Below are 27,092 nucleotides of genomic sequence, written 5' to 3'. Positions count from 1 at the left end.
AACACAAAGACAGAAAAATAAGAACATTATGACACAAACAGTATCGGGGTCATGCACAGACATGGAACTCACACACTCACGCACAGGCAGGCACACACACACACACACACACACACACACACACACACACACATAGAGGTAGAGAAATTAGAGGCTAAGAAGATTTCGGAGTTAAAAATAGAAAAGGCAGGAGTGAGGAGCACAGAGCAGCCTGCAGCGAGCACTCCTGGCAGAGGATATAGATACACCTGTGCTACACCACCACTCACTGCAGGGCTGGTGCTTTTAAATTCAGTTAATAAAACTGAGCCTCTGAGAAAGAAATAAAAAATAGAGGGAGTAAAGTGTGAGCATAGCAAATATAAAAAAAAAAAAAAATCCAATAAGCAGCAATACATTTCCACCTCATTAAATAGTTAAGAAATTTCACTGAATAACAAGCTCACCAAATGCCATATGCTGTAGAATAAACGTTCAATGCCAAATGCAAAGCACAGTGCACGGACTACTGCCATATGAGCAACTGCCATATGAGCATGTGCATACTCAGAAACACGCACGAGCACACACACACACACACACACACACACACACACACACACACACACACACACACACACACACACACACACACACACACACACACACACACACACACACACACACACACACACACACACACACACACACACACACACACACACACACACACACAAACACGCACACAAACAGAGTCAGATTGTAAAACTGCATGGCTGAACACAGGCTTAGAGCTCTCCGTATGTTAATCTGGCCCATTGATAAGACCTGCTGAGCTGCTTTCTGCTCCAACACTCTGCATAATACAGACAAACTCAGGTACACAAACACACACACACACACACACACACACACACACACACACACACACACACACACACACACACACACACACACACACACACACACACACACACACACACACACACACACACACACACACACACACACACACACACACAGTTCACTCATACGTGCACAGTCAAACATCAATAATTTCATCAACGAAAATAAGGAATACAAAAAAAGCACAAAAACAGATTATATATACAAAAAAGTAACAATATGGGGAAAAAATGAATAAAGACTATTAAAATCATATACTGTCTAGATGTTTATAACTAACAATTATGCAGAATGTACTGTATGGCGGAAATTTAAAGCTGCTAAATGATTTTTATCTGGTGCTAAATATATCCAAATTCATTCATCAGCGAGATATGATTTAGAAAATTCAGAAACAGTAGTCAGTTCAGCCATTATTAATACAATACAGACGCAATTGGGCACCACAATTACTAAAGCCATCGCTCCTTATGTTATAAATTGTGAAAACCAACATGCTACTTTGATATTGTAGATGAATGGGTAAGATACATAGCCATTCCTCTCTGGGAGCACTCAGAAATAATAATAATGTGAAAAACACACCTCTCTGACGTGCATGTTCTCCAGCTGAGCTTCAGCCTCCTGTGCTGCCATGGTTATGATGCCTGTCCGCTGACCCCGTCCCCAGTGGCCCTGACCTTGACCCTGTCCCTGAAGCATCTCCAAAAGCCTCTGGATGCTCTCGTCTCGGGCACCGAGCGTCTGCTTCTGAGAGTCGATCCTCATCTCCATCTCCTCCATGGTCTTTCTCAGCAGGAACAGCTCCTTGGCCTGCCGTTCGTGCTCCGACTGCAGTCGGAAGAAGTTCTCCTCCGACGGGTCCAGTGGAGGAGGCGACGAAAAACCGTCACACCCAGGCACCTGACAGGGGCTACAGGGCCGGAGGGAAATGGAGCCGGGCACCACTGCTGGCCCTTGGTTGGGGCTGTAGAGGGGCTGACTTGGGCTGTTCCTCGGCCCAGCCTGAAGGGTGTTGGCTGGACTGATTCTCTGCGTGGCTACTGCAGTGTTACAGCCATATCCAGGACTGTGAATGATGATGTCAGCTTCCTGTTGCCTTGGATTGTAGGTGTTGGATGGGCTGGCTCTGGGGCTGTTCTTTGGTCCAGGACCATGCAGGTTGCTGGGGCTTTGCCTGGGACTGTGGCCAGGACCGAGCCCCCCTCTCTGATCCTGGTCCATATGGAGTTCTTTATAGGAGCCAGAGTTCCCCTGCAGCCGCTGCTGCTGCAAGCGACTGTTCATCTCCCTGTGAGCCCTCAGCTCCTCCTGAAGCTCCTGAACGGTTAACGGAAGCTGCTACAAAGACAAAGTTCCCATTTAGTCAATTAGTAAATGAAGATGCCATTTATATGTGCCCAAATGTTGTTTTGTTTTTTTTAAAATCCTAAACATGGCAGCACACACATTTTTAAAAATATATGGTGTTATGCATGAAAACAGACCTTGTTTCTTCTGATATCCCCAGGCTGCACCAGAGTAATGTGAGGTTAAAAACAAACAAACAAACAAAAGACACACACACACAGACACAAAACAGAATTCCAAGGCAGAAAGCAGATAGAGATAAAAGCCACTGAGTATCTATGTAATTACTTCAGTTACTGTAGTTTCTAAAGCTGTTGGGTGACAGTTAAACAGCTTGGCCACAAGGGGACGAGATTTCTCTTCAAAACAAAGGGAGAACACAGAAGGTGCTGCAGTGGTAGGTAAAAGTAATTCGGGTTTGTCACAGTGAGATAAACATCCAAGTAGGGAAAGACTGTATAAAGCAAAAACACATGAAAACAAATCAGCTACTTCTGAAAACAATGTTCTAAACATTTAAAAAAAAAAAAAAAGAAATTAATTAAAGAGAACTGTAAAGTTCTATACTGAAGTTACTGATAATTAATAACACAAACTTTTATGAATAAATATTGAATATAATGTTTGTCTTGGCTTATATTACTTATGATTGCTTAATATTGATATGATTCTATTTCGCTTTTTTGTGTAATAACAATAATAGTAATAGATGTTGCTGTTGTTATCACTGCTACAAACTCTTAAAAGGTAAAACTTGAAAAAAAATTCTTAGGTTCTCACTTTAAAGCATTTTTAGAAGAGTTTTTATGAGTTTAATCTGTAAGGGACCATGACAAACTCTAGTAGCCAAAATGCAGGGAGCCCCCTATGAGGGAAAGGTGGGTGGCAGTTATGATACTCAAAAATTTATTTATTAATTAATCTTAAGAAAATAAGACATGAGTCAGCTTAGAAACAAACATTCCCTTTTATGCAGCACTGAAAGATCTTTAGCTAAAATTAAAACAACTTCTGTGGGATTGAAACAATCTTGTAAAGAAGCACTGATCAGTGCATGAGCAAGACTAAAGAGGTTTACTGATGCAGTGACTAACTGATTAGCAAATATATTTTCCACTTGAACAATTGATTACTAAATGTCACAAACGCCCCACACCAGCTCCCAGTGTGTTGTCGTGAATAACAGATTTCACTTGACATTTCTGCTAATGTGGAATGTTGCAGCGCAAAGTAATGCGGAACACAATATGTTGGTCATTTGCATTCTTGGCTTTCTGACGGCTAAATGGAAATTCTTCCTGTGCTTGAAACTGTGGAGACATAGCATTCTAGATGACTGACTGTGAAAGAAAATGACAGGAAATCAAACACAAGGAAAAAAGCATAGACACAAACACACGCAACACCATACGAAACACAGAGAATATCAAAGATTCACTGACGCAAACATAAAAACGGAAGTTAAATTGCTACTTTTTTCATCTGTGTGAAGCTATTACTAATTTTTCTTCAAATATTCCTACTCCTCTGCTCAAGTCCAGAAGGTGGGGAGCGCCAAGGACACAGAGTTGAGACGTAGGAGGGAGGCGAGGATGAACACAGATAATCAATGCAACAACCAGCGCTGAATATCAAGTTAGAGTGGGAGGACAATCCTCCGCACAAACACACAGCCGAGACGGTAGGCCCAAATACATATGTACAAGTGTTCACATACACACAATGAACACACACACACAACAAACAGATGGTTAGGGGACAACTGTGGCCACTGCAGTTGAGAGGAAAGGTGACATTCCTTATGCTAATTGCAAAGTTCTCGTGTCACACCGAACTCTTCTCAAAGTGTCGCAAAGAGCAAATAATGGAAGAAATTCAAGAAGGAAAAAACAGAGGACTGTGATCATATGAAAGGAGCAATGGAGGACAAGAGGTGATAAGGAGGAACAAAGTGACAGGAGATAAGACTTAGACTATCATCCTCTACATGAGGGATAGTTTTTGTGATTTCAAAATACGAAATACAGTCTGCTTTAATATGCTGGAGCTGTAAACACTGTGAGAAAAGGTTAAGGTTGAGAGGCAAAAAGGTTGGCAATTTGATGAGTAATCAATACTGTTAACAAAACTGAAATGAACTGGAGCTGAAAGAGTTGTGTGTGTTGGTAAGAAAGGCAAAGAAAGAACAAAAGATGTTAATACAATGTTTTATAATGAATGAATGTCATTTGTCAGTAACATATGAAGCAACATTAAGCTAACTGGCATAGTTTATTACATGGAACAACAAAACTTAATGATAACTAATACCTAAACAAGGTGTGTGTGTGTATGTGTGTGTGCCATTGATTTTATCCGCTTGCTCGGAACATGCCAGATTGTATAAATTAAAATTCCAGGGAGTGGTCAAGGACAATTGAGTTCTGCAAGGTTCAGAGGAAAATAAAGTGCTAATCAGCATTTTCTTTACGTTCCTGCAACAGGAGGCTTCATGCGAGGGCAGGTGGATGCAGCATAACTTGGTGATGAAATGAGAGGAATGTGTGTATGCATGCGTGTGGGTGTGTGTGTCACAGTGTCCTCACACCGTGTGACAATGTGAGATGAAAAAGCTATAAATACAAAATGCAGAGGTGGCTCCTTGGTTACGAAGGGAGCGTGCAGATATGATTAAAGTTCTTGCATGCTGAGTGTGAAAGAGCAATGCAGAAACTGAACAAAAGCTACTGTACAGTGTAAAAGATTCTCAGGACAATGGAAGATTTCTTCAACTTTAAGACATTTTCCTCCAGAGAAACTGCTCTTACACCAGAAAATGCAGACACACAAGGAGATAAAATCCATGATGATCCACAAACAAATGGAGAAACAGAAAAAACAGATGGAAGACAAAGAAAGAAGGAAGAGATGCTATAGATTAGCTCTGCAGTGAGGTGGGCAGATGGATAATGTCTCAGAGTGAGTGGGCCAGACTCCAGGGAGAGGTGGCACAGGACAGACCGGTCACTATCCCTGACGAAGTAGCTGGGTGAGTTTTTTTAGAATCTGCCAAACACTTTGAGTGGATGCCACAAGTGCACGTTCCCATGGAAACGCGTGGAGCCTGGCAAACATCTTTACAAATAAACTGCAAAGAAGCCTTTCTATGCAACCTTGAGGAAAGGAACAAAAGGTTTGATTTGAGAGGTATGATGTGCAGAGGAGACGGGCGAGTCAACACAACACAAAAACGCTGAATGTGACGTGTCTGCAGAGTTTCATTTTAAAATGAGATTTTCATGCTTTTGTAATATGAAACATCTGTTCTAATAAAGACATACAGGTGCTACAATGACTCACTGTAACTGAGGCTGTTGTGCGTCAGTGAAAAAAAATTGCTTGCATTTGTTCACTGCCTATAGGAAATCCAACATTTCTGACCTCTGGTTTTCTCACCTGCAAATCCTCTTGTGTCGTCCTGTACTGGTCCTTCACAACTGACGTCCTCACCCCCTTGTCTCTCTTTATATCTGGGCTCCAAAAGTTGACATTGTTCACGCTGGGGCCTGTCCTTCCATCCCTCCCTACGTCCAGTTCTCTCCGCAGGCTGTCATTCTCTCTCTGCAGATCCCTCAGTTGAGTGTGGAGGTCAAATGTGGAAGCCTCTCCCCGTCCAGTCGAATCCAGGACCTGTGCGTGTCTCCCAGACTGCCGCCGCAAACTGGAGGCCCCCACAGAAAGCAAGGTTTGGTCTCCACAGTGGTCTGATGAGTGAAGCATCCCAGAGGAGGCGATGTTCGGGCTGCTTCCCATGGCTGTTGTCCGGCCAGTGTAGTAGGAGCGGCTGGTGCTTCTTCCCAGCGTCATGGTGCCTTTGGGGTACCCACCAGAGGGTTCCAAGGACTCTCGCTCGCTGGGATACATGGTGCCGGAAGTGGCGTAGGCGGCACTCAAAGACTGGATGTTCTCCATAGATAAGGTTTTACCTCCTGGAGCTGTCGATGAGCCACGAGTCGAGCCTTTGTCTGCCGCTGTGCCAGCTTTGATTTTAGAACCCGGCCTGGACATCGACCCTTGACCCGTAGTCAGTTTAGATGATGTTGCAGGCGGACCCCCTGACACAGAGCCTGGTTCTAGCCCCGAGCGAGACCCCGGTGCTGAGCTTACAGCCTGTTTCCCTTTACCATGTTTAGGAGACCTAGAGAAGCGTGAATGAGATGTGCTGCCATCAGTGTGCCCACTACTCTTTGCAGCAGCAGACAGCTTGCTCTGCGAGGGCTTGGCTCGAATATTTAAAGGCATTTTTTTTTTTATATGGCCAAGTATGACATCTCACAAGAAATTGTTAGAGTGGGGAATATTTTCATGTCCTTCTACAGATCCTGAACGAATAACAGAATAAATAAAGGCCACCTCTTGGCCTCTCAGTTTTCACCTGTCCATGCCTGACTGGTTAGGGCTTGAGGCTGAGTCTTATTTAGTTCTTTTAGAATAAAGTGACTGTTGGCTGCAGGGCTCCCAGACTCACGAGCCAGAGGTCTTGTGATTTCAGCTACAGCGCAGGACATCATGGATTCTAGACGAGTGAAAGCCAGACAAACGTTAAGACAAATCATATTACAAAAATAGCAATAATTAAAAATTCAATCAAAAAAGTATTTTTTAAAAAGGGCACAGCTAAAATCACTACTGATAGTTTTTTTTACTTTACTTTGAGCAAAATAAACATGTTTTTCTGCAAAACCCTTTCTTATGTGACAAATTATTAAAATTTGATAAATGTTAACATTTGCATTGAAACAAGCAGCTGCACTAGAACTTTGAAAAATTAAAAGTTATTAATAAGCCACCAATTTGACAAATCAAACATTGCTCTCAATCAGATTTTCTGTTCTACATTAAGCCCTATGTGTATCAGTGCACACTTTAAATAGTAAATACTAAAAAATATTGCACTGAGTAATCCAGAGAACCAGTTACAGCCAGATACTGAGTACATCGCAACTAGATTTGGATCCAGAATCATTGTTCCCACCCCTGTCCTTGGGAACCCACATTCCTGCTATTCCTGGAAAATAAGCAAGACTGTGGGTGCTCTGGAGCAGGAGGGCTGGTAACAACAAATCTGGTGGATAACTTCAATTACTACAATGCTTGGTAATCCTCTCTTATTAATTAGGGGTTGTGAGAGTGAAAGACAATGCTGCTAACTATCAGAATTTAGATTAGTAGAGCAGCATAGTACAGGCTATTGCTATGCCCTCATTCTCTCAGTACATGGATAAGTATGGCCATTTCAGCACCACGGACAGCACTATATCCAGTTTTGCATGGATTCCGATGCCTGCTCAAATCTGACGGGAAAAACAAAATTGCACAATTTGCTATGGCCTTGACAGACTGCTGAGGGACCAGTCTTTTTTACCTACCATACCCCAGGGGCACTTGCAAATTCATTGTCAAACTTTGCCAGGCTGTAGACATACCATTACATTAGGCTTCAACTAGACATAGAGGACAAAAACAGGCAATTGGAAATTAGGCTAAAGCCTACTTGGATTAGAATGTTAAGAATGTGCCCGCATTAGGATAAAATCAACATATATAATATTATGTTTATGTTATACTTATCCATATCATCTTCAGTCTTTGATGTGAAAATACACATAGATTAACACTAGATAAAGTATTTTTAAAAAAAAAAAAAAACATCCTCAGGGAATCAAAGTAAGTGCAATCCGGTCCATGGTGGACCAGATATTGGAGACTGTCTGCAAAGCAGAGGCAAATCCAAATCATAATCCCTCCTCTAATCCAAGAGGATTGGGTGCTGGGAGTCACTGCACAGGATGCAACTGAGAGATTGGTTAAGTCTGCTTGTCAGTCATAACATAGCTGTCAATCCTTTATCCATTATTGTTAGAGACAATGAACTGAGCCTGATGTGCCCGCAATGGAACCCCCAATTCTGTGCATAATTCTGATAAACTGCATCAGTGACACAATGTGGGAAATCCAGTGATACTTAGAATAAAACAACAAAGACAACAGAACATTTGAAAACAATGGAATCGCACTCACGTTGGCTTGACACTATAAAAACTTGTCTTCGAATATTACTAAGCGTTAAAATGCAGGTATTATAGGTCACTGGTCCTTTAGTTGCCATGCGCCAAGTTTTCGCAGCTGTGCACTCCCAGGTCAAACCATGGGACAGACAGAGCGACAGAAAGAAAAACTGACCGAGACACACACACACACACAAAAAAAACCGCTGAAATAAAACGCCAAGTGGGAAACGCCTTACTTCATACTGATCCACAACCGGCTGCACTTACTTGAGTTGGCAGCCAGCTGTTGCTGCGAAGAGAAAAGTCGAGTCACCACCCAAACTGCAACAGCACAACTCTTCAATTTGCATCACAATGTATCATCCAAACAAGGGCTTCTTTTTATTCCAGTGAAGCTCAACAACATAATGCACAAACTACAAAGCAGAGCGCACCATTATTTCATCAGTGGCACGAGTAAAACGGTTGCTGGGCATGTGACTTACGCAGCCCGGACACAGACCGTCCGAATAATTCTACTACGGCATGAAGGATTAGTTTCTTGCTCATATGCACACGCTACATGAGTTCGAGCTGGTGCCTTACATAATAATTAATCTGCCGCACAAACTCGAAGCACACAGTTGGAATAATGGTGCCACATGATGAACCACCGGGATCCAGATGCGCATTCACCCGGCCGGGGGGCTCCCGCTTACCGGACAGGCACTTCTCCATCACCGTGAGGTCCCGACCGTTCCCCGTCCGACCTCGGCGCAGACTCCATGATCTCATCGGCTCAGCTCATGACCTGTCCTGCCATCGGGTCCGCGTGGGCGCGCACTCCCAGCTGGCGCGTGTGCGTGCGACCGAGCGCAGCGGTGGAGCAGCAACGAACGGCAACGATTGGATGCTTTCGTACACCTACACGAGCGTCAGTGGGGCATGGCACTTGCAAGGTCTTAGGTGCACCGTTGGTTTAGGTTGTTACAGAAAATAAATATATAAATAAACAAGAAACCAATGGAACTTCATTTTTGTCATGCGTAAATCCGGGCAAAAGTGAGTTTGTTTGAGATGTACAGACATAGGGACTAATCTAAAATGGCACCACATGACTGGATGAAGCCCAGCTGGTTTCCAGTGTGGTTAAAAAAAAAAAAAAAAAAAAGATAAAAATGTGGATCTGTGGCTGGGAAATCTAGTACTCTGTAATTTAAAAAAAATAAATAAAAATGTAAAGTTTACAGGGCTGCAGCTGTTCAGTTCACAGTTATTTTTTCATGCAAAAAACTCACCCTTAAAAAGAGAGAGTAACTATTTTGGGGGCAGAAGTTTCATTATCAGAAAAGACTTATCTGCTGCTGCATGCATATATATATATATATATATATATATATATATATATATATATATATATATATATATATATATATATATATATATATATATATATATATATATGTATATATATATATGTATATGTATATATATATATATATATATATATATATACACACACACACACACAATTTTAATTTTAAAATATAATTAATTTAATGAAATACAATCTAAATAAAAACAATAAAAATAAAGTAATTTTCAAGTTTAATTACTGTATCAGCCTGTAAATGTACGATTATTTGTAATTGACAGCCCTACAGTAACGTAAAGTGTTATTAAATGTCATGCCAGTAATGCCAAATTACATTTATTTCTCGTTTTACCAAAAACAAACAACTATTGCATTACTTATACTGTATTTTTTCTGCTTTCTAAAATTACATACAAATTTAAGTAAAATGACAAAGCTGGTCTGTAATTAAATATGTACCTTTTCACAGGGTGGTTTATACCCATGCTATCAATTTAATATGCTTCACAGTAATTTTAAAATAAACCTTAATAGTTTCACATTCACGTGTACTTTTACATCCAGTCTCTGCTATTCTGGATACAAATTAAGAAAAGTTTTTTTTTTTTTTTTGCTTGTTTGTTTTAAATACATCCAACATAATGTATCAATGTTTGTAAGAGCATAAAACTGTGACCTAAGGAGGTGAGGATACACAGAAAGGCCTCCTTTTTTTTAGTTTAGTCTGCAGATTTATTTGTGAATAAATGCCTGATACTATTTTCACCTGAATGAAAAACATATTTGTCATCCAAAATACCTATTTTAACATGTCTTGAGCATGTGTTTACACTTTATTTAAGGTTCTTGATTATAATTATTTAATAATAAAACTGTTTCACTGCAGAAATTTAAGGTCTATCATAAGGTCTTTTGGAGGTGGCTATTCTCAATAAGTTTGAAAAATCAGCAAGATAACAACTCTGTAAAATACAATAAATGTGTATGTACATCTATTGTTTTTGCACTTTATAAAGATTACAGTGTTTTACCGTAGTTATGTGGGGGTTTTTTGTCTGACATCTGTTGCCAGTCATTTGACCTTTTTTTTTCCCTTTTACAGTGCAGATCATGAGGCAAAAATGAAACTGGGATTGCAGCCCACAGGCTAAAATAGATAATGAAAGCAGTATACATCAAGCGGCACTGCTTTATTCCAATCTGTTCCGTTACTTTCAATCTACATTTTTGGAATCCTGTCACCTACAGTATGTTTCAGTCACATTTTCCTGTCAGTAGTTTCCAGAAGTATTTACTGCCATATTATAAGCAACTTGCCTGTCAAAGTTTTCTTCTTAAACTTTCTGAGAAATCACAGGTGACTTTTTTTCCTTTGAATAGATGTGGGTAGTGAAGTTGTTTGTGATCTGTAACTTGTTACAAAATAATCACTAGTTTCATTTCCCTCGACATCTGACCAAAGAGAAGTGAAATTTTCAGATTGTGGTGGGGGTGTCTTGCAGGTAGACTGCCTTAGCTACTCCCTTAAAATATAGGAAGTGAAGTTATTGAAGTGATATCAAGTAATGTTTATTTGCATTGTCTGGTATTAGTCTTTTGATTAGCTTTGCAGCCCAGGATGGTAAAATACCCTTCAGACAAAGATTTGCTTAATAAAAAGACAAAATATATATCCTTATCTCACTTTAAGCTTGGAAAGAAGTCATAACATCAAATTCTAAAATACAAATTTACATTAATAACACCCTTGAAAAACCTAACTGCCAGATGTAACAACAGAACACAATTCTGAAAAGTAAAATATACAAAGGAAGGTTTTAACTTTTAAAAATATATACTTCCACAATGATATTACCAGTCAAATACCCTTATGTTTGTGGCATCATCTCACCTTATGCAAGGGACATCAATTGGAAGGTTGCTGAAAACAGGTAATGGGGAGAGGGAAGACTTTTTTTGGTTAAAAGGAGGTTAAATAAAACTTTCACTCATGTTGTTGTCATAAAATTTAAGGTTATCTGATGACAATGCCATTCTCATTCGATTCCAGAAAAGAAGTTGGGCCCTTGGGTTTCTCGGCCAGGACAGCACAGATTTCCTGCACAACCTCTTCCTCAGCTGAAGGTACTTCAGTTTGGGAAACATCTCATCCAAAAGAACCAGCACGGCCGCATCCACCTTTTGATGTAGAATTAGAGATAATTTGGGATTATGAACATTAACATAGCAACATCTCTGCGGGGGTAGCAATGAAATCCACAAAGCCCGCATGAAAGTAAAATTTACTCACCTTCTCATCCAGAAGCCTCTGCTGAACCATGAAGAAAGCCTGGCGGATGACACCATTCACTGTCTCACTTCCGTTAATACTCCTGGACAACACAAACACTGTCTTCACACTGCTGTGGACGGCGTGATGTAGATTGTCAATACATGAAAGTCCAGGAATCCAGTCCCTTTCTTCCAAGCAGAGACAAAACCTCTTGTGGCCCGAGTTCTCCAGATTGACAGTTAACTCATTGTAAACCCAGTCCCTCACAGCTTGGTTACTGGTGTCAAACACCACAAAAGCATTGTATTGATAATGTGAATCCCGACCAGCCAGCTGGGAGTAGCCTTTGTGTCCTGCCCAGAGCACCTGCAAGGAATACCACATATCCCAGCCATAGAGGTGCTTCAGTAGAGGAAGAACAGTGAAACCCACAGCCAAGAAGGAGCAGACGAGGAAGGCCAAGCCACCATATATGTCCTGGCAGGATCGCTGGTCCATGGAGAGTATACTCTGGCCTTGTTGAGACTCTGGGTATTCACAGTGTACGTGTGTCATCAGATAAGGAATCTGCACCGAAGTAGTTCGCAAGAAGTCAGCAAACCAGGACGAATTACAGTCACATTTAAAGGGGTTGGCATGGAGGGTGAGTTTCTGAAGGGCGCTTCCTTTCTGAAAGGGGGCAGGGAGATGCTGATGGTTCAACTCTTTGATCTGGTTGTGACTGAGATACAGATGTCTCAGGAACTTTGCCTTACTGAAAAAATCCTCAGGAATAGAACTAAGGCGATTGTGACTGAGGTCCAAGATAGAAAACTTGTCTCCAAATTCTACAGCTGCATGAGGCAAATGAAAGAGATAGTTTTGGCTCAGGTTCAGGTGCTGTAAATCACTGAGTGCTGAGACATTTTGCCATGGGAAATAGTTCAGCAAGTTGTTGCTGATGCTGAGGGTCTTAAGGCTTCTTGGGAGGTTACACAGCACTTCTCGTGCGACGGATTTAAGACCATTGCTAGATATGTCCAGGAAAGTGAGGTTTGTCAGATTTTGGAAGAAATGAGTGTACCTGTTGTTGTCAGACTCCCACATGATGTCAAGGTGATTTCCATTAAAGTAGAGGTAGTTTAGAGATCTGCTAATCAGGGTTTGATCAATTCGCATCCCAATGCCATTGTTTGCCAGACTTAAAACTTTCAAGTTAGTCAGATGTTGAAGGAACTCAAAACGGTGGCCCATACCCCTCATTTTGAAATGAAATTCATTGTTGCTAACATCTAAAACCTTCAGAGTGGATTTAAGTTCACTGAAAGCTTCTTTATAATAAAAATCAAGCCTGTTATATGCCAAATTCAGAAACACTAACTTTCTCATGCTATTAAACAAACCTTTCTTCAGTGCCTGGCTCATATAATTGAAGGAAAGATCTAAACAAACTGCATTTTCCATGCCTAAAAACACATTTTTGCTTAGAGACAGAATGTCATTTTGAGACAAGTCAAATGTCAGCTCGTGATGGCAAAAATGATTTTTGAAGTCCCACAGCGATGGAATTTGTGACGCATCATCCTCAAATATTTCCAGCACGTTAGAATGTTTGGATTCCCAGATATCCACTCCAGATGTGAGTTCTCTATCTTTTAATATAGCGGGTTGGTCACGAAAATTATCTGTAGACAACTTATGATTCTGGCAGCTTTCCAGTCCAACTGTATCAGATGACAAACTCGAGCAGCATGGAAGGAAACTAAGCATGTTTTGGGACAGGTCAATATTTATGAGAGATGGTAACTGTTTCAGAGATGTCATGTTACAAGTATTAATGAAGTTCATTCTCAGTTCTAGCTTTCCAAGGTTTGGAAGTTTGGACAGAACTTCAAAGCTTTTTTTTGAAAGTGTGTGGAAAAAGTTACCACTCAGGAGAAGATATCGTAGTCCAGATATATTACTAATATGTGGGGAGAGGATCAGTTCCGGAAACGTCCTCAGTGGTTCATAGTTATAGATAAGACTAATCCAGTTGAGGCCCTTTAGCTCTCCAAAGAAGGTGCCATTTCGTATTGCATATGCCAGGAGGTTGTCAGAGAGGTCCAATCTCTCTAAACTCTTCAACGGTCTGAATAGGCCTTCAGGAAATGTTTTCAGAGAATTTCCCCTCAAGCTTAGGTAGGTGATGGAGCTGTTCTCAGCATAGAATGCATTTGGGTGGAGGTGTAATGGGAGATTATTTGGGCAAGGAAAGCAGGGCCTCGCTGCATGGTCACACCGCTGGCAGTTCCACTCCAAATTCAAATACCTGAGGGCAGTCAGGTTAGCAAATGCCCCTTCTAAGACCTCCGTGATTGTGTTCTCTCTTAAATCCAGGCTCTCCAGTGAGGGTGGCAGCCCTTTAGGGACAGCTGTCAAATTATTATACCCTAATGTAAGGTTTTTGAGTTTAGGGAGGCCGCTGAAAACAGTCAGACTGATCTCGAAGGACTGGTTGCATAGGTTTGCATAAAAGCAGTTCTTGGTGAGGAAGAGCACTTCAAGATGTGGGGTTCTTAAAGGCTCAGTAATACGGAAGATGCAATTATACTGTAGATCAAGAACCTTCAAGCTTTCAGGTAACCATGGTATGGAGGTAAGGCTGTTTCCTGACAGATACAGATATTGAAGCTTTAACAGGCTCTTGAAAGCACCAGCCTCGATCTTCACTTTGCATGTGTGGTCTTCAGGGTCTCTCAGTCTGCCTGGTAGACAATTGCCCATTATTTTCAGAGTGTCAAGATTTGGAACACCCGCAAAAGCATCCTCTCTCACATATCGTATCTTAGTCCGACTCAAATCGAGTGACACTACAGATGTATTCTTGATGTTAGGGACATGCCTGAGTGGTCTGTCATGGCAGTCGACTGCAGTGGCATTCTCATCAGCGTCACATGGGAAATATTGGATATTTATGCTCCTCACTAACTGAAGAAGCTGACAAAGAATGAGGATGTTTTTCACAAAAGCCTGAAAAAATAAAGGAACTATATTCAATACAGTTGCTTGTGAATGGCTCAGAAAATGTCACTTGAGCAGGTTAGCGGATTTGCACAACATCCAGCATTATGATCAACATTCAGTCAGTATTGTCTTATGCAGCATAACGTTTCAAGCAGCTTCACAAAACTCATAACACAATCACTTTTGATGTTTTGAAATCAGTAAGCCTTTCATATGCGTACAATCTGACAATAGTGTAAATTCAGTTTTCTCACAGAAAAATGTGGTTCATTTCTAATAGTAGAATATAATGTTATCTAACTTACCATCGCAGGTGGCACATGAATCTTAAACTTCACGTCAGGAGGCAGAAAAATCTTTAATCAGTCTTTAATCCAGGTGGAGAGTGCGCAGGCAAAAGCTTGTGTAGTGACAAGAAACGGGATCCATTTATGCAGAAGTGAAAGCATGTGGTCTTCACACAGCAGCCTGATACAAGCCATGTGATGTAATCCAAATTCATGAGGGACATCAGAGGCAGACGCTACCTTAAGTGACCTAAAAAACAACAACTTTACAAACAGTGACAATCACCATAGAATACATTATGAGTCAATGTTCGCAATGCTTTCCTTTCCACAGATTGAATAAACTGAAAGCCACAGGTACTTCACCCATCAGTGGACACAGTTGGAGGACTTCCTGATTAACTTCTTAAGAAAAGGAAAAAAATATACCACTTCACCACCTGCCTATAGAATCATTTCTAATCTGAACACAAGGCCGTGTCTGTAAAGATTTATCCCACGCTAGTATTTTCACAATCTGTTTATTAAGTGCACTGTATCATAAGGTCAAAAACACATTGATTTAAAAAAAAAAAAAAACAAACAGTAACCTTTAGCAGAGAAAAAAAATGATTATGAAATTTATATTGTTTGGTTAATATATAACATATTACACAATCAAAACTAGCTCACCGAAAAGCCCTTTATTTTCTGCATGTGAAGACTGTAAAAAGTAACAGCATCGATAAATTGTCAGCTGAATTTAAAACTGTTTTTACTCAAGTGCTGTGTTAAAACCATTGTTTCTCCATCGATGTACTGAATATAATTGTGGCAATCACCGGCATACTCACAAAAAGATTATAAGAAAAGTACAGTTACATGAGGTTTGTGAAGCACTTTCATTGCTTTGGCTTAAATTGGACTTCATTTCGTTGTCAAAACAGGAACATAATATCCCTTATAGAGCAGTGTGTTTACCTGGCAGCAACAGCATTAACACATGAGCATGTATTGGTCTGAAATTTATCATCACTGACTCAAGTGTTGAATTATCCACAGAGCGATGTTCATGAAGCCATCTGATTCAGCGTCCACCTTGGAGAGAGAGTGGTTGTTGCCTGGGTACCACAGCAACCTAAGCAACACGCATCAGAGCATTACAGGTCAGAAATGAACAACAAAATACACTCTTGTGCAGTGCATATCTGACCCAACCAATAAAACATGATTCTCAGGAGGCTGCTTACCGAACTGGGACATTCTTTGCTTTCAGAGCTCTGTAATATTCAATTCCTTGCTTGTTCGGAACACGTTTATCATCCTCTCCTAAGGTAAGCAGTACTGGTGTCTGAACCTAGATGAGAGACAACCTTGGATCACTGCACTGTGAAACAAATCCGATGAAGCCGCATGCACACTCTCAGGAGACAATCACAGCTATACCTGCGTGACATGCTTAATAGGGGACTTGTTCAACATTTGTTCCCAAACAGCAGGGTCAGGTAGACAGTCTGTGCTGTAGTTGTAGCCAGCTTCAACCATGCACCTGCAAAAAAAAAAAAAAAAAAAAAAAATCATAGTGAAACATCAAGAGGAAGATTAAGGAAAATATCACATGTATGGCCCTTCTCCTTTGTTCCTCTAGTACTTGTGTGCACTGTTGAATACTTCCCTCCAATCAGGTGGCAATGACGCATGGTATCAGCTAGGTGATACATCAGATTATTTCTAATATTCCAAATTTCTGCTTTTGCACAGAGTAAACAAGGCCTACCTTTGATGTGTTTTGTCTTTAGTTTATATGGAGAGAAGATAAAGCAAGAATACATTTTTCGGCCATATCACCCAGCCCTACCAACACGGTCGCTAAATGAGTAACAAAATGTGGGCACAAGTCCAAAACCTACCAGTCCGGGATGTCTGTGCTGCCAATCATAGAGGCGAAATTGACGACAGGGTTGCGTGCTACACAGGCTTTGTAAAACCCTGGGTACTGGCCAATCAGATGACAGGCCAGGAAACCCCCATGGGAGCCTCCAGCAACTGCCACTTTCTGCACGTCGAACCCACCACTTTTCAGAACACTTTCAACAGCAAACTGGTGGGAAGAAAATCATGAAGAAAAAAATAAAACAAAACAACACTGGAAGAAGATACACAGAGACTAGGAAATTAGAAGTCAGTGGAGTGAGAAGAACACAGGAAGAAATAAAGTAAAACTACTGCTGTTAGAAGGCATGATTTAAAAAGAAAGTATGGCAACTAGCGTTCACTAATGCTAGAAAATCAACAGTATAGACAGAGATAAAGATAAAGCAACACTGGAAGTCATTTATATGTGTATGAGCATAATATATTTTCAGAGTTAACTATTGCCATGACTTGAAAAACACGACAATCATAGTTTTAAACAGCCATTTTGGTTTTGTCAACGTTGGTGGTTTTGTTCTTACTTGAACATCTTTCACATCCTGTATGCCAGCATTGCCCGGTAATGAGAGGACACTGTCCTGGCCATACCCAAGTGAACCACGATAGTTCACTAAAAGTAGAAAGTAAACACTATTAAAAAATAGTAAAATTAATACGGAATAAGATCAGTGGTTGATACTATGATGTATTCTTAAACAGATAAACACAAATTCTTGGAAGTAACCTCAAAGTTAGCATGCAAGCGAGCCTGAAACCAAGGTGCTGGTTAAAACCCTGTTCCAACTGAAGCAACACCATCAAGAAATGAGAACCAGTCATGCATGCAGTCTGTGGCCTAAGCAGCAAAGCCATGAGAATGTTTCTGTTCAGTTGTCACTAACACACTTCAGATTTACTGGACAGCTAGAATGTTCCTAAATAAACTACTAAAATATACATATATAGATTCAAAAACATGGAGAAATATTGCAGATAGATGAAACTACACATACTAGAGGCCATGGAACAGCAAGTACAGCTGCTTAAATTTTCAACCAGACACACCAAATCACAGTAAACAAACTCCCTTTCATACAGAGAAAACAACTATCAACGGATGATTTGCCTCTCAGCAAGTTTCGCATATACAGATACAGAAACAGCACTTCACGTTCTCATATCTGCTCACCCAGTAATATAGCAAAGCCCATCCTGCACAGCACGGCGGAGGACAGAAGCCACTCAGCTACAATCACTGAGTGAGGACCACCTAATGACAGAAATAAATCATGTGTAATACAGATTGACAGTTTGTATTAGAGACTATTGTCTCTGGGATCACAGTCCTGTCAGGCATAATTGCTAAGAAGTAATCTGCATGTAGAATAGAATTAAAATATTTCAGACATAGTAGTAAACTAACAGGATTATGAGCTATGTTACTAAAGATCACTTTTGGGTTTTAGAATATGATTAAACATTTCACCACGAAGGGCACTATTGTCATAGCAACCACTGTCTGCAATGCCAATCTTATCAGCAGTAGCTCTTGACTGAACAGAATCAAATCCCAACACAGATTCAATCCTAAAAATAAATCCAGCATGGATTAATAACACAGTTGTTGTTTTTTTTACTTCCAAATCCAAGTATACTGTTTTTTAATAAAGAACATTTTTAACGTTACTTTTTCAGGATACTCAATTCAGCCAATGCAACAATTACATAACACATCTAATAGTTCATTTTGTTTGCACATGAAAGGAAAGCAGGTTAACCAACCATGAGGTGTGACAATAAGAGGCAGCTTCACTTCATCCTTAACCTCTTTTGGTTTGATCAGCAAAGCTTCAAAATCAAGGCCCGCTGGAATACAGTAAAAATGTGTTAGTCCCATTATGATTACATGTGCTGCTTATCATGTATTCTTAAAATTATTATTAAAACAAGACAATCACTTCAGGACCACTCTACTGTCAAGTCTTTTACCGTTTCTACTGTAAACAAACCTCAGTAGTGTCTGGCATTTTACCACATTTATGTCATGCATTATTATTTTGTGCAAATACTGCAACTGCGTGACTGGTCTGACAGATTCTGACAGACCGGCCACCTGATAAAAAAGACACGTCAGATGACGCTGTGAAGAAGACTGCAGTTGCAGTTGAAACATGTCAGCTAAGGTAAAACCATCTTATCTTTGATTTGTTGGTGTAAAAGAAATAACATTATCCTATGATAGTCAACGACAAAAATGAACATCATCCAAATATTACGAGGAAGACTGGATAAAGACTGTGTCATAATATTCTGCCGTTTGGAAAAGCTGGAAAAGGAGCGAGCACGCCACAGAAACCATCTTACATTCAATCTCTGATGCAGAGACAAGGACATAACACTGAAAAGCCTCAACATCAGGAACCCCATCCCAACAAAAAATGCAGAAAACATAATAAACAAAGCAAAGAAGGCTCTCATCAGAGAGAGGATAAGGACTACGGTGAATAAACTGGAAAAAAATCAACACACTTATACAGGATTATTCAAACGAACTCAAAGAACGCCTCACTTCGGAGCCAGACATACACAAAGAAATAAGCTCACATTTAAAACGCACACACGAAGAAGAATTCATTACAACGAAAAATCGCCACATCCAAAAACTGAGCAAACTAAGAGAAAGAAAAAACAGAAACAAACACACACACACACAATTCAATAACAAATGGGTACGAAGCTTATCACAACGCACCCTCACGGAATACGAACAAACAATTTTGACAAGAGGCCTCAATTTTGCCATCACACCCACCACAATACCACACGAAGAATTCATACTAGCAACAGAATTAGCATGCCAGAAATTACAGGATCAGGGACACAAATTGGAACTCCGAAACGCAATAGCAGGCATTTTAAAATCGGCAAAACTTCCGCACAGCAACATCACCAAGCAAGAAACAAAAGCAATAAAATCACTCAAACAGGACAACAGCATCACCATCCTACCGGCCGACAAAGGACGAACCACAGTCATCATGGACACAGACACATACGAACAACAGCTAACCAACATGCTACAGGATAGGAACACATACGAAATACTCAAACAAAACAAACAAAACAAAACAAAACAAAACTTTGGACTTAAACATACACCACAGAGAAGACGACGGCATTAAGATCACAGTTTACAGGAAACCTACGCACACAGACCAGTACCTCCTCTGGACATCAGAACATCCCACAGCTTACAAACTATCAGTAGTTAGAACACTTTATGAACGGACCAGCATCATAACAGATGATAAAAACAGACAGGAGGAGGAAAAACACATCAGGAACGCACTCATACACTGCCAATACCTGACATGGGCCATAAACAAAGGAAAACAACAACTAAAAACAAATTAAAAAACAAAAGGAAACACAAACAAAACGCACACAACAACTGGACAATAAAAACAAAGACATAATCACGATCCCATATATCCGTGGGATAACAGAACCCATACAGTGCATGATGAAAAAACACAACATCGATACAGCAGTAAAACCACATACAAAACTCCGGCAGCTATTAGTCCATCCCAAAGACAAAATAGAACCGGACAAGAAATGCAACATCATTTATGAAATTACATACAAATCTTGCAAGAAAACATACATTGGAGAAACAGGCAGAACATTCAACACAAGACGAAAAGAACACCAGACAGAATGCAAAAAGGAAACAATCGGACGACTCACAAGAACACAAAAAGAAAAAGCCGAACAAGAAAACAAAAAATCAGCCATCACGGATCACTGCAAAAGAAATAATCATATCACGGACTGGGACGGGGGGAGGATTGTAACATCAGAGACCAACAAGAATAAACGATGGATTAAGGAGGCCATCAAGATCAGGAAGCGGGCGAGCTGCTCCATGAACCGGGATGAGGGGGTCTACACCCTCTAATACCTGGGACTCCATCCTCCAGAGACCACCGGACGGCGGTGGTCCCAAAAACTGCAGTCGCCTTGATCTCACAGTGTTGTCCTTGCCTGGGTTTGCATTACATCAGCATAAATTGGGATTAAGTCAGACAAAACTGAACCAGCGTGCATTGTGTGGTGACTGCCAGTGACTAAATTGCACAAGTTTGGCTCATCTCAAACGGCCTATTCTCTGGGAACCCCATTGCTTGTGTTCTTCTCCCTACACCTATGTGGCTTTGTTGGCTGATGGTCGGCTTGTGTTTTGTACCACATAACACTGTGCTAACAAATTTTCTATGCAAGCACTCATCTACAATGCTTGTCTGGCTGACTACATCTGGCATTATTATTTTAAGTTTTATTGTGTTTTTCCAATAAATTATGTGTTAATGGACAGCGAGAGATAGGGTAAAACTATGTATTGTAAGACCTTCATCTATGACTCATATTTAGATAGAAGAAAAAAAGAGATTTTTCGTCTTACGGTATTGACTGTTGTCTTGCTCTGGGGGAGGGGTGAAAGTCAAAATCTGCCAGTCGATATCTGGCAAAGTCTGAGAGTCTTCCAAAGTAACCCAGACCACTTCCTCTTGGGAATCTCTGCCTGGAAGGAAGCCCACCCTCTGGACACAAGAAATGACGCTGCTGTAAGTGACCTATATACCATATATGAAAAAGGAAATGCGCTGCCTTAATAAAAACATTGATTCTACCAGACTCGGAGGGCAGTTGGGAGAGGAGCAGTTGACCACCATCAGGTCTCTCTCTATGTTCAGCAAACACCAGTTACCAACGTCAGACTCTGTAATACGAAAACAAAGAAAATCATTAGACACCAGTTGAAATAAACACATTTAAGTGGTCATTGAACAAATCAGTTATTAAAAAAGAACACCAGTAAAGAACCTAAGTATATGCAGTGACTCACTTGAAGTCAGAGAGGTGATGCTTCCTGTGCCTATATCCACCATCAAGAGATCCTATGAAACCAAAAACAGAACACTATAACAGCTATTATTTTCCAAGTAAAGAGCGACTGCAGGATTCTCTGTCTAATTGCATCTTTATGTGCAAAATGTAAATTTATCTTAAAAAAATATAAAATTTTTCTCTTAAAAACAAGCCATTTCCCAGAAGTTGAAGATACCTTGCGGCTGCGCTGAGGACAGGCAACAATAATACGCTGACTGTCAGCTGACCAGCATTGAGGAGACAACTGAGAACTGTAGATGCCAGTAAATCCATCTGTAAGCCACAGCGATACACACAGATGCAGTCGTTAATGAACAGTTTTATCTACAGCGATAAAGATACACTCTAACAACTACTGAGTATTCCTCACCCTCCCCAGGCCGCTTCACAACATCTACCACCACGGAGGTCTTCTTAGTATACCAGTCATACTAGAAATAAAATATGCAAGAAAAGACCAAAGCCAATCAAAGTGTATTTACTGACTCATGAATTAATCTGTTTCAACAAATTACATGCCAGCAGATCAGATTGCATTGTGTGAAGAAACATTGACTCTAACATAGTTTTTTCCAGCAAATACACTGCACACTTTGTACAGAAGGGAATATAAATGTGTTCCATGTTGAAAATAGACTCCATTCTGCCTTACCATACAGAGTCTGCTGCACTGCATGTGTGGTCCATAGACTGAACATTCCAGGTAGACAATTCGACACTGGTCGGGGCTCAGCCTGGGAGAGCACACTGCACTGGTGCCTGATGACAGTTGCTCTGATGGGCACAACAAACATATATGTACATCAGCAATCTTACATAGCTCTGCCCATTTTGCTAGATACTAGGGTTGAAATATCAGCAAAGGCTGCAATTTATGTTAAACTGTTGTGTCAATGGTTTTACACATGCTAGATGTCCTCCTTGAGTGACAGTTACACTTTTGGATTGTATCTCATGTGATAATGCCCCATCACATGTGAAATGTACTGCACAGTGAATACTGAACTGCAGCTTGATTGTAGAAAATTACATTGCAAATAAGATTGTACTATCTGTCACAAAAAATTGCAATTAGATATTTTCTCCAAATCATACACCTTTACTAGAAATCATTTGGTAAATAAGGAGAATCTGTATAAAATTGCTAACTCAGGTACTGAGTTGCTGAGACTGTGAACTTTGTTTTGAATGGTGTGGTAATTCGTGCAGATCTTCTCAGGTGGGCTTCAAACACAAAATTAATTAAGGACAATTCCATTATGTGAAATTTGATCAAACTTTACAGTGTATAAGGTTTGGTGTGAAAAGCCTCTGAGCAGGATGGATACTGACTTCACTCAACTTACCTGGATTTTGTTTGTTAAATAAGTACTATAGGCCTACAAGATAGAAAGATCACATTCTCACTTACCACATTTTCCACCAGTAAGATCCACATAGAACAAAGATGACCTGACAGAGAAAATGGAAACACGTATGACTTGCAATATTAGCCTATGAGGACATTTCATAACATCCAGTTGTACATTCTCACTTTTCTCTGATTAATGTAAATGTAGTTACCTCCTGTTGGGGCAGTACTTGAGACCAAGCCTGAAAGGCTCATGCCACCAGCCGACAAAGACCACACCTGTGTCACCTGGTGCCCAAAATGCCTGCAGTGACAGAAATACAGTGACAGCAAGATCAAGGCAGAGCAAGCACAAAGGAGTATGAGTACACTAGAAGTGCACAAAGATTAGAAGTAAACCATCTGTCACTGCACAAACTGTTGTACCAACCTGTCCAGGTGAGATATCGTCCGGCACTCCTTCCAACACAGAGACGTTGTCACCCTCGATGTCCAAAACACAAAGCACTGGACAGCTCTTACTAACCAAAGCCTCGCCCCAGTCCTCATGGAAGACGAACTGCTCCCCCTGCAGGAGTAACAAGGAAAGACACTACAATTTAAACACGAGGGGATCACTAAAGACTGTTGATGTAAACCCTTGAACAGTGAAAATGTTTTACGTTTCATGAACATTAAATGCATTCACTTTTACAGTCTCCTTCTTCTCCACTCTCATGGTGTCCTCTTCATCTCCAATACTAGACAACTCTGGGGACTCAGTCTACAAAGTGAAAATGGTAAACAGAAAAATGTGTTCATACCTGCAAATAATTGCTTTTTATTACAATAATTAATCTGTTTATAATGAATCAGCACTAAATGACAGACAAGGCAATGATCATGTTTCACTGCTTCCATGGAACCATTATAATCTGTGTTATTCAGGTATTTTGCTTTTGAAAAGAAATGGAAAATACTGACTAACAGTTTGCAATGTTTCTGAGACTGAGCAGATTGATTCTTTCAATGGCATTTGAGATACATCTGATTTAGCTAGCAAGTATGTTTAGTGTAAATCTGAAGAGGCCATTTGTTCACCATGGAGGCATTTTTGCATATTCCAGCACATTTTTCAAGCTTTCTTTTCCATTTTAAGAGAACCAAGGAGTAGCTAACAATTTCCCCACCACTGTGAAACAAGTCAATAAATGTTTCTTTTATTTCCCTAAAAACTTTGCTATGCTAGGTAGAATATGAAAGACAAATCAGATTAATTGACAGTAAGGAGAAGTAGCATGCTTTAAAGACTATACAGTATAGAGAGCAGTACAGAAGGTTTCTACTTGATAAGACCTGGTGCCGATTGAACATCAAAACCAGTTTTGCAGACAGACCTGGAAGAAAGATTCTGCCTTGGGTCTTTTTCTCTCTGCCACATACAAAAGGTGGGTCTCAGAGTGAGACCAAACCAGGCAGCCAAACTGATCTACAGATGCAAAACACAATGTGATTAAAACCAGCACATGCAGAAGAAACATTTTAATTAAACTTATTTTTTTAAAAAAAGCCTTAATTTAAGATTCTAACAACTCACCATCTTCATAGACTTTTCCATGCTTCTTTAAGGCTGTTAGATTGATGCTCTTCATCTTGATGTTTTTGCTCCAGATCTGAAGGGTCACAAAGAGGTCAGAAAAAAAGTGAAGTTAAAGATTTCTAGTTTAAAATTCAAAGTCACATAAGTCTGTGTACATTCTTAGTCATGTAGGTCACGTTAATTCTAAAAGGTTCAGTACAAGGCAACTGGGATTTTATTATTTTTTTTAATGGGTTATTGAAAACATTTCATCTCTCTTCCAAGAAACTTGTTCAGCTAACTGATTGACAGGGAGTCAGACTACACACTACACTCTCACCTCAAATTTAATGGTTCATGAGCCATGTGATTCAGGGGTGAATAGCAGAATTCCAGTTGCCTTCTACTAAAACTCTTCGCAAAGTCACATGAGGTCGTAAAAAAGAGACTACAGGTAGAATATGAAACATGAACAAGATGCAATAAAACAAAAAAGTGGAACAATGACAACTAACAGGGTAGACACAAAATTCAATGCTGAGCCTGAGCCAGACAGATGACCACACACCTCCAGAAACTGTTTGTCCTCTCCTTTCACTGTGCATTCTCTGACAACTGCTTTCATTTCACCAGAAGGAGAATCTTTACTGAGCACCCTGGCAGGAGAAACAAATGAGAGAAGGCCTTTGAGATGAGACAAGATAAGAGCTGCCATTCTGGCAGAATTGGGAGCAGTTACACAGTTTAACTCGCATCCAGATAAATAAGCAAACTGTTTACGTACTCTCCTTTGATTTCAGTGCAGTTTCCTGAGGCTCCAGAGTAAACCACCGACTTGTCATCGTGGAATACAATGTACTGTCTGCAAAACTTGACATTCTCATTCCTCTCCAGATCACGCTGGCTCCACTCTGCAAAATAACATATACCAGCTTTTGTCAATATTTTAGACTTAGATGACTTTATTAATCCCTGGAGGGAAATCAAGTTGTTACAGCAGCAAGGAGTAAACAATAAGACAACACATAATATTAGGGTATAAAGCAAAGGTAAAATAAAATAAGACTATTAGTGACCATTTGGAAATCTGGACATCTTACTGTGGCACAGATTGTCTCTACCTGTGTAGATGTTGCTGTATTTGCCTCCATACTGAGAGGTAATAACTGGTCCCACGTCTGCTCTGCTCAGGGAGGGGAAGAGGCTGAGCTCTCTGTAGAGTTTGGCTATTTCCTCCGGGTTGGTCATCACCTGACGACACGCAGCAGAATGACTCGCACAGCGCCTCAGTGAAACGAACTGTTTAGCAGCTAACAATGTCCTATTCATTTCCTAGCAAAGCAGCTAGCCGACCATACAAACTTTGTGCAGTTGACACAGGAAAACAGAAGTCAGCTGATCAACACTATTAGCCTAATTTGCAAACCAAGATAGAAAGCTATAGCTGTAGGGGGGAAAAACAAGCAAAAGAGTGAACGAGGTAGTTTGTCGCTAGCACTACTAGCTGAATTTGTTATATGTGACCAGGAAGTTCCTGCGGCAGCTGGTAGCAAACACCCGAACCAGTGTCCGTTTGCTAGCTTGACTTAAAGCTGGTTAACTCAGTTAATACTAAAAAAATGTGACAGCATAATTGTCGGAGACTACACATTTGCGCATACAGAATGTATGTTTTGAACTGTACACTGCTGAGACAGAAGCAAACATTTAGTACCATGAGTCAGCTAAGTTTAATCTTACCTGTGTCTCCATGACAGGGACGGTGTGTGTCGCTCGTCTGCAAATATAAAGCCGTTGCCAGCACAATGGAGAGTCCTTTCACTATAAAGGTAGCTGAAAAATAACCGTCACACTACTTACCGTTTCCTATTGCCACTTGCTACCAAAATAAAATCTTTCATAGACAGTCGCGGAATTATCTGAAACGTCAGAATTTAGAATTGAATTAATGTCGAAGAGAAATAAATAGCATCAATCGACAACATATGCCAGGAAACCTTGAGCACAAACCAAATAGACAATTTAACTCGTAATTGCAACGCTGATGCTTTTATTATGAAGCCAAGTCGGCCCCGTAACACCCGGCAACTAATAACTGAGCTTTCAACGCCCTCTTGCGTTATAAATCTAGTCTTTACAGTGTTTTGAATTTTG

At 40.4% G+C, this 27,092-nt stretch overlaps 3 protein-coding genes across 4 annotated transcripts in view; all 3 read right to left on the bottom strand.

Moving 5' to 3' along the window:
• LOC111574389 (ERC protein 2-like) overlaps positions 1 to 9,332 on the bottom strand; it is a 71,061-nt gene extending 61,729 nt beyond the window's left edge. The window contains exons 1-4 of the mRNA XM_055012808.1: positions 8,984 to 9,332; positions 5,671 to 6,790; positions 2,373 to 2,396; positions 1,471 to 2,226 (exon numbers count right to left, since the gene is read on the bottom strand). Of these exons, the coding sequence (XP_054868783.1) occupies positions 1,471 to 2,226; positions 2,373 to 2,396; positions 5,671 to 6,516 (1,626 nt within the window). The 5' untranslated portion in view covers positions 6,517 to 6,790; positions 8,984 to 9,332. The remainder of the gene's footprint in view (positions 1 to 1,470; positions 2,227 to 2,372; positions 2,397 to 5,670; positions 6,791 to 8,983) is intronic.
• A 1,455-nt stretch (positions 9,333 to 10,787) lies between these two features.
• tlr9 (toll-like receptor 9) lies at positions 10,788 to 15,698 on the bottom strand. Its single transcript, XM_023278948.3, has 3 exons — positions 15,202 to 15,698; positions 11,930 to 14,902; positions 10,788 to 11,817 (listed from the first exon to the last, which is right to left on the bottom strand). Exons 1-3 carry the CDS (start codon positions 15,202 to 15,204, stop codon positions 11,611 to 11,613), a joined length of 3,183 nt encoding a protein of 1,060 aa, XP_023134716.2. The 5' UTR covers positions 15,205 to 15,698; the 3' UTR covers positions 10,788 to 11,610.
• A 153-nt stretch (positions 15,699 to 15,851) lies between these two features.
• On the bottom strand, positions 15,852 to 26,785 carry apeh (acylaminoacyl-peptide hydrolase). Of its 2 annotated transcripts, XM_023278947.3 has the most exons (23): positions 26,679 to 26,785; positions 26,060 to 26,189; positions 25,723 to 25,849; positions 25,507 to 25,594; positions 24,957 to 25,032; positions 24,757 to 24,848; positions 24,069 to 24,143; positions 23,811 to 23,948; positions 23,593 to 23,684; positions 23,441 to 23,481; positions 22,682 to 22,803; positions 22,400 to 22,460; positions 22,205 to 22,302; positions 21,986 to 22,037; positions 21,771 to 21,859; positions 21,542 to 21,680; positions 18,859 to 18,942; positions 18,266 to 18,346; positions 17,619 to 17,707; positions 17,073 to 17,263; positions 16,609 to 16,711; positions 16,413 to 16,519; positions 15,852 to 16,300 (listed from the first exon to the last, which is right to left on the bottom strand). In XM_023278947.3, exons 1-23 carry the CDS (start codon positions 26,688 to 26,690, stop codon positions 16,195 to 16,197), a joined length of 2,193 nt encoding a protein of 730 aa, XP_023134715.1. In that variant the 5' UTR covers positions 26,691 to 26,785; the 3' UTR covers positions 15,852 to 16,194. The 2 variants fall into 2 exon arrangements, with proteins under 2 accessions (XP_023134715.1, XP_023134714.1); XM_023278946.3 differs by lacking the exon at positions 26,679 to 26,785 and having other exon boundaries at positions 26,060 to 26,427.
• Positions 26,786 to 27,092: the final 307 nt, after the last annotated feature.

The sequence above is a fragment of the Amphiprion ocellaris genome, chromosome 8 (assembly GCF_022539595.1).
Source record: "Amphiprion ocellaris isolate individual 3 ecotype Okinawa chromosome 8, ASM2253959v1, whole genome shotgun sequence".
Lineage (NCBI taxonomy): Eukaryota > Metazoa > Chordata > Actinopteri > Pomacentridae > Amphiprion > Amphiprion ocellaris.
This window is presented reverse-complemented; position numbering and strand designations above follow the sequence as displayed.

What these genes read in the sequence shown, in the direction of transcription:
- apeh (XM_023278946.3), bottom strand. Translation starts at nt 26,267, where the DNA reads ATGAATAGGACATTGTTAGCTGCTAAACAGTTCGTTTCACTGAGGCGC. An exon ending in ACGATATCTCACCTGGACAG is followed by an intron (nt 23,685 to 23,810) that starts GTTGGTACAACA and finishes CTGTCACTGCAG; the next exon opens with GCATTTTGGGCACCAGGTGA. An exon ending in AGTGCAGCAGACTCTGTATG is followed by an intron (nt 22,461 to 22,681) that starts GTAAGGCAGAAT and finishes TTTTATTTCTAG; the next exon opens with TATGACTGGTATACTAAGAA.
- tlr9 (XM_023278948.3), bottom strand. An exon ending in AGAGGCTTCTGGATGAGAAG is followed by an intron (nt 11,818 to 11,929) that starts GTGAGTAAATTT and finishes CTACATCAAAAG; the next exon opens with GTGGATGCGGCCGTGCTGGT.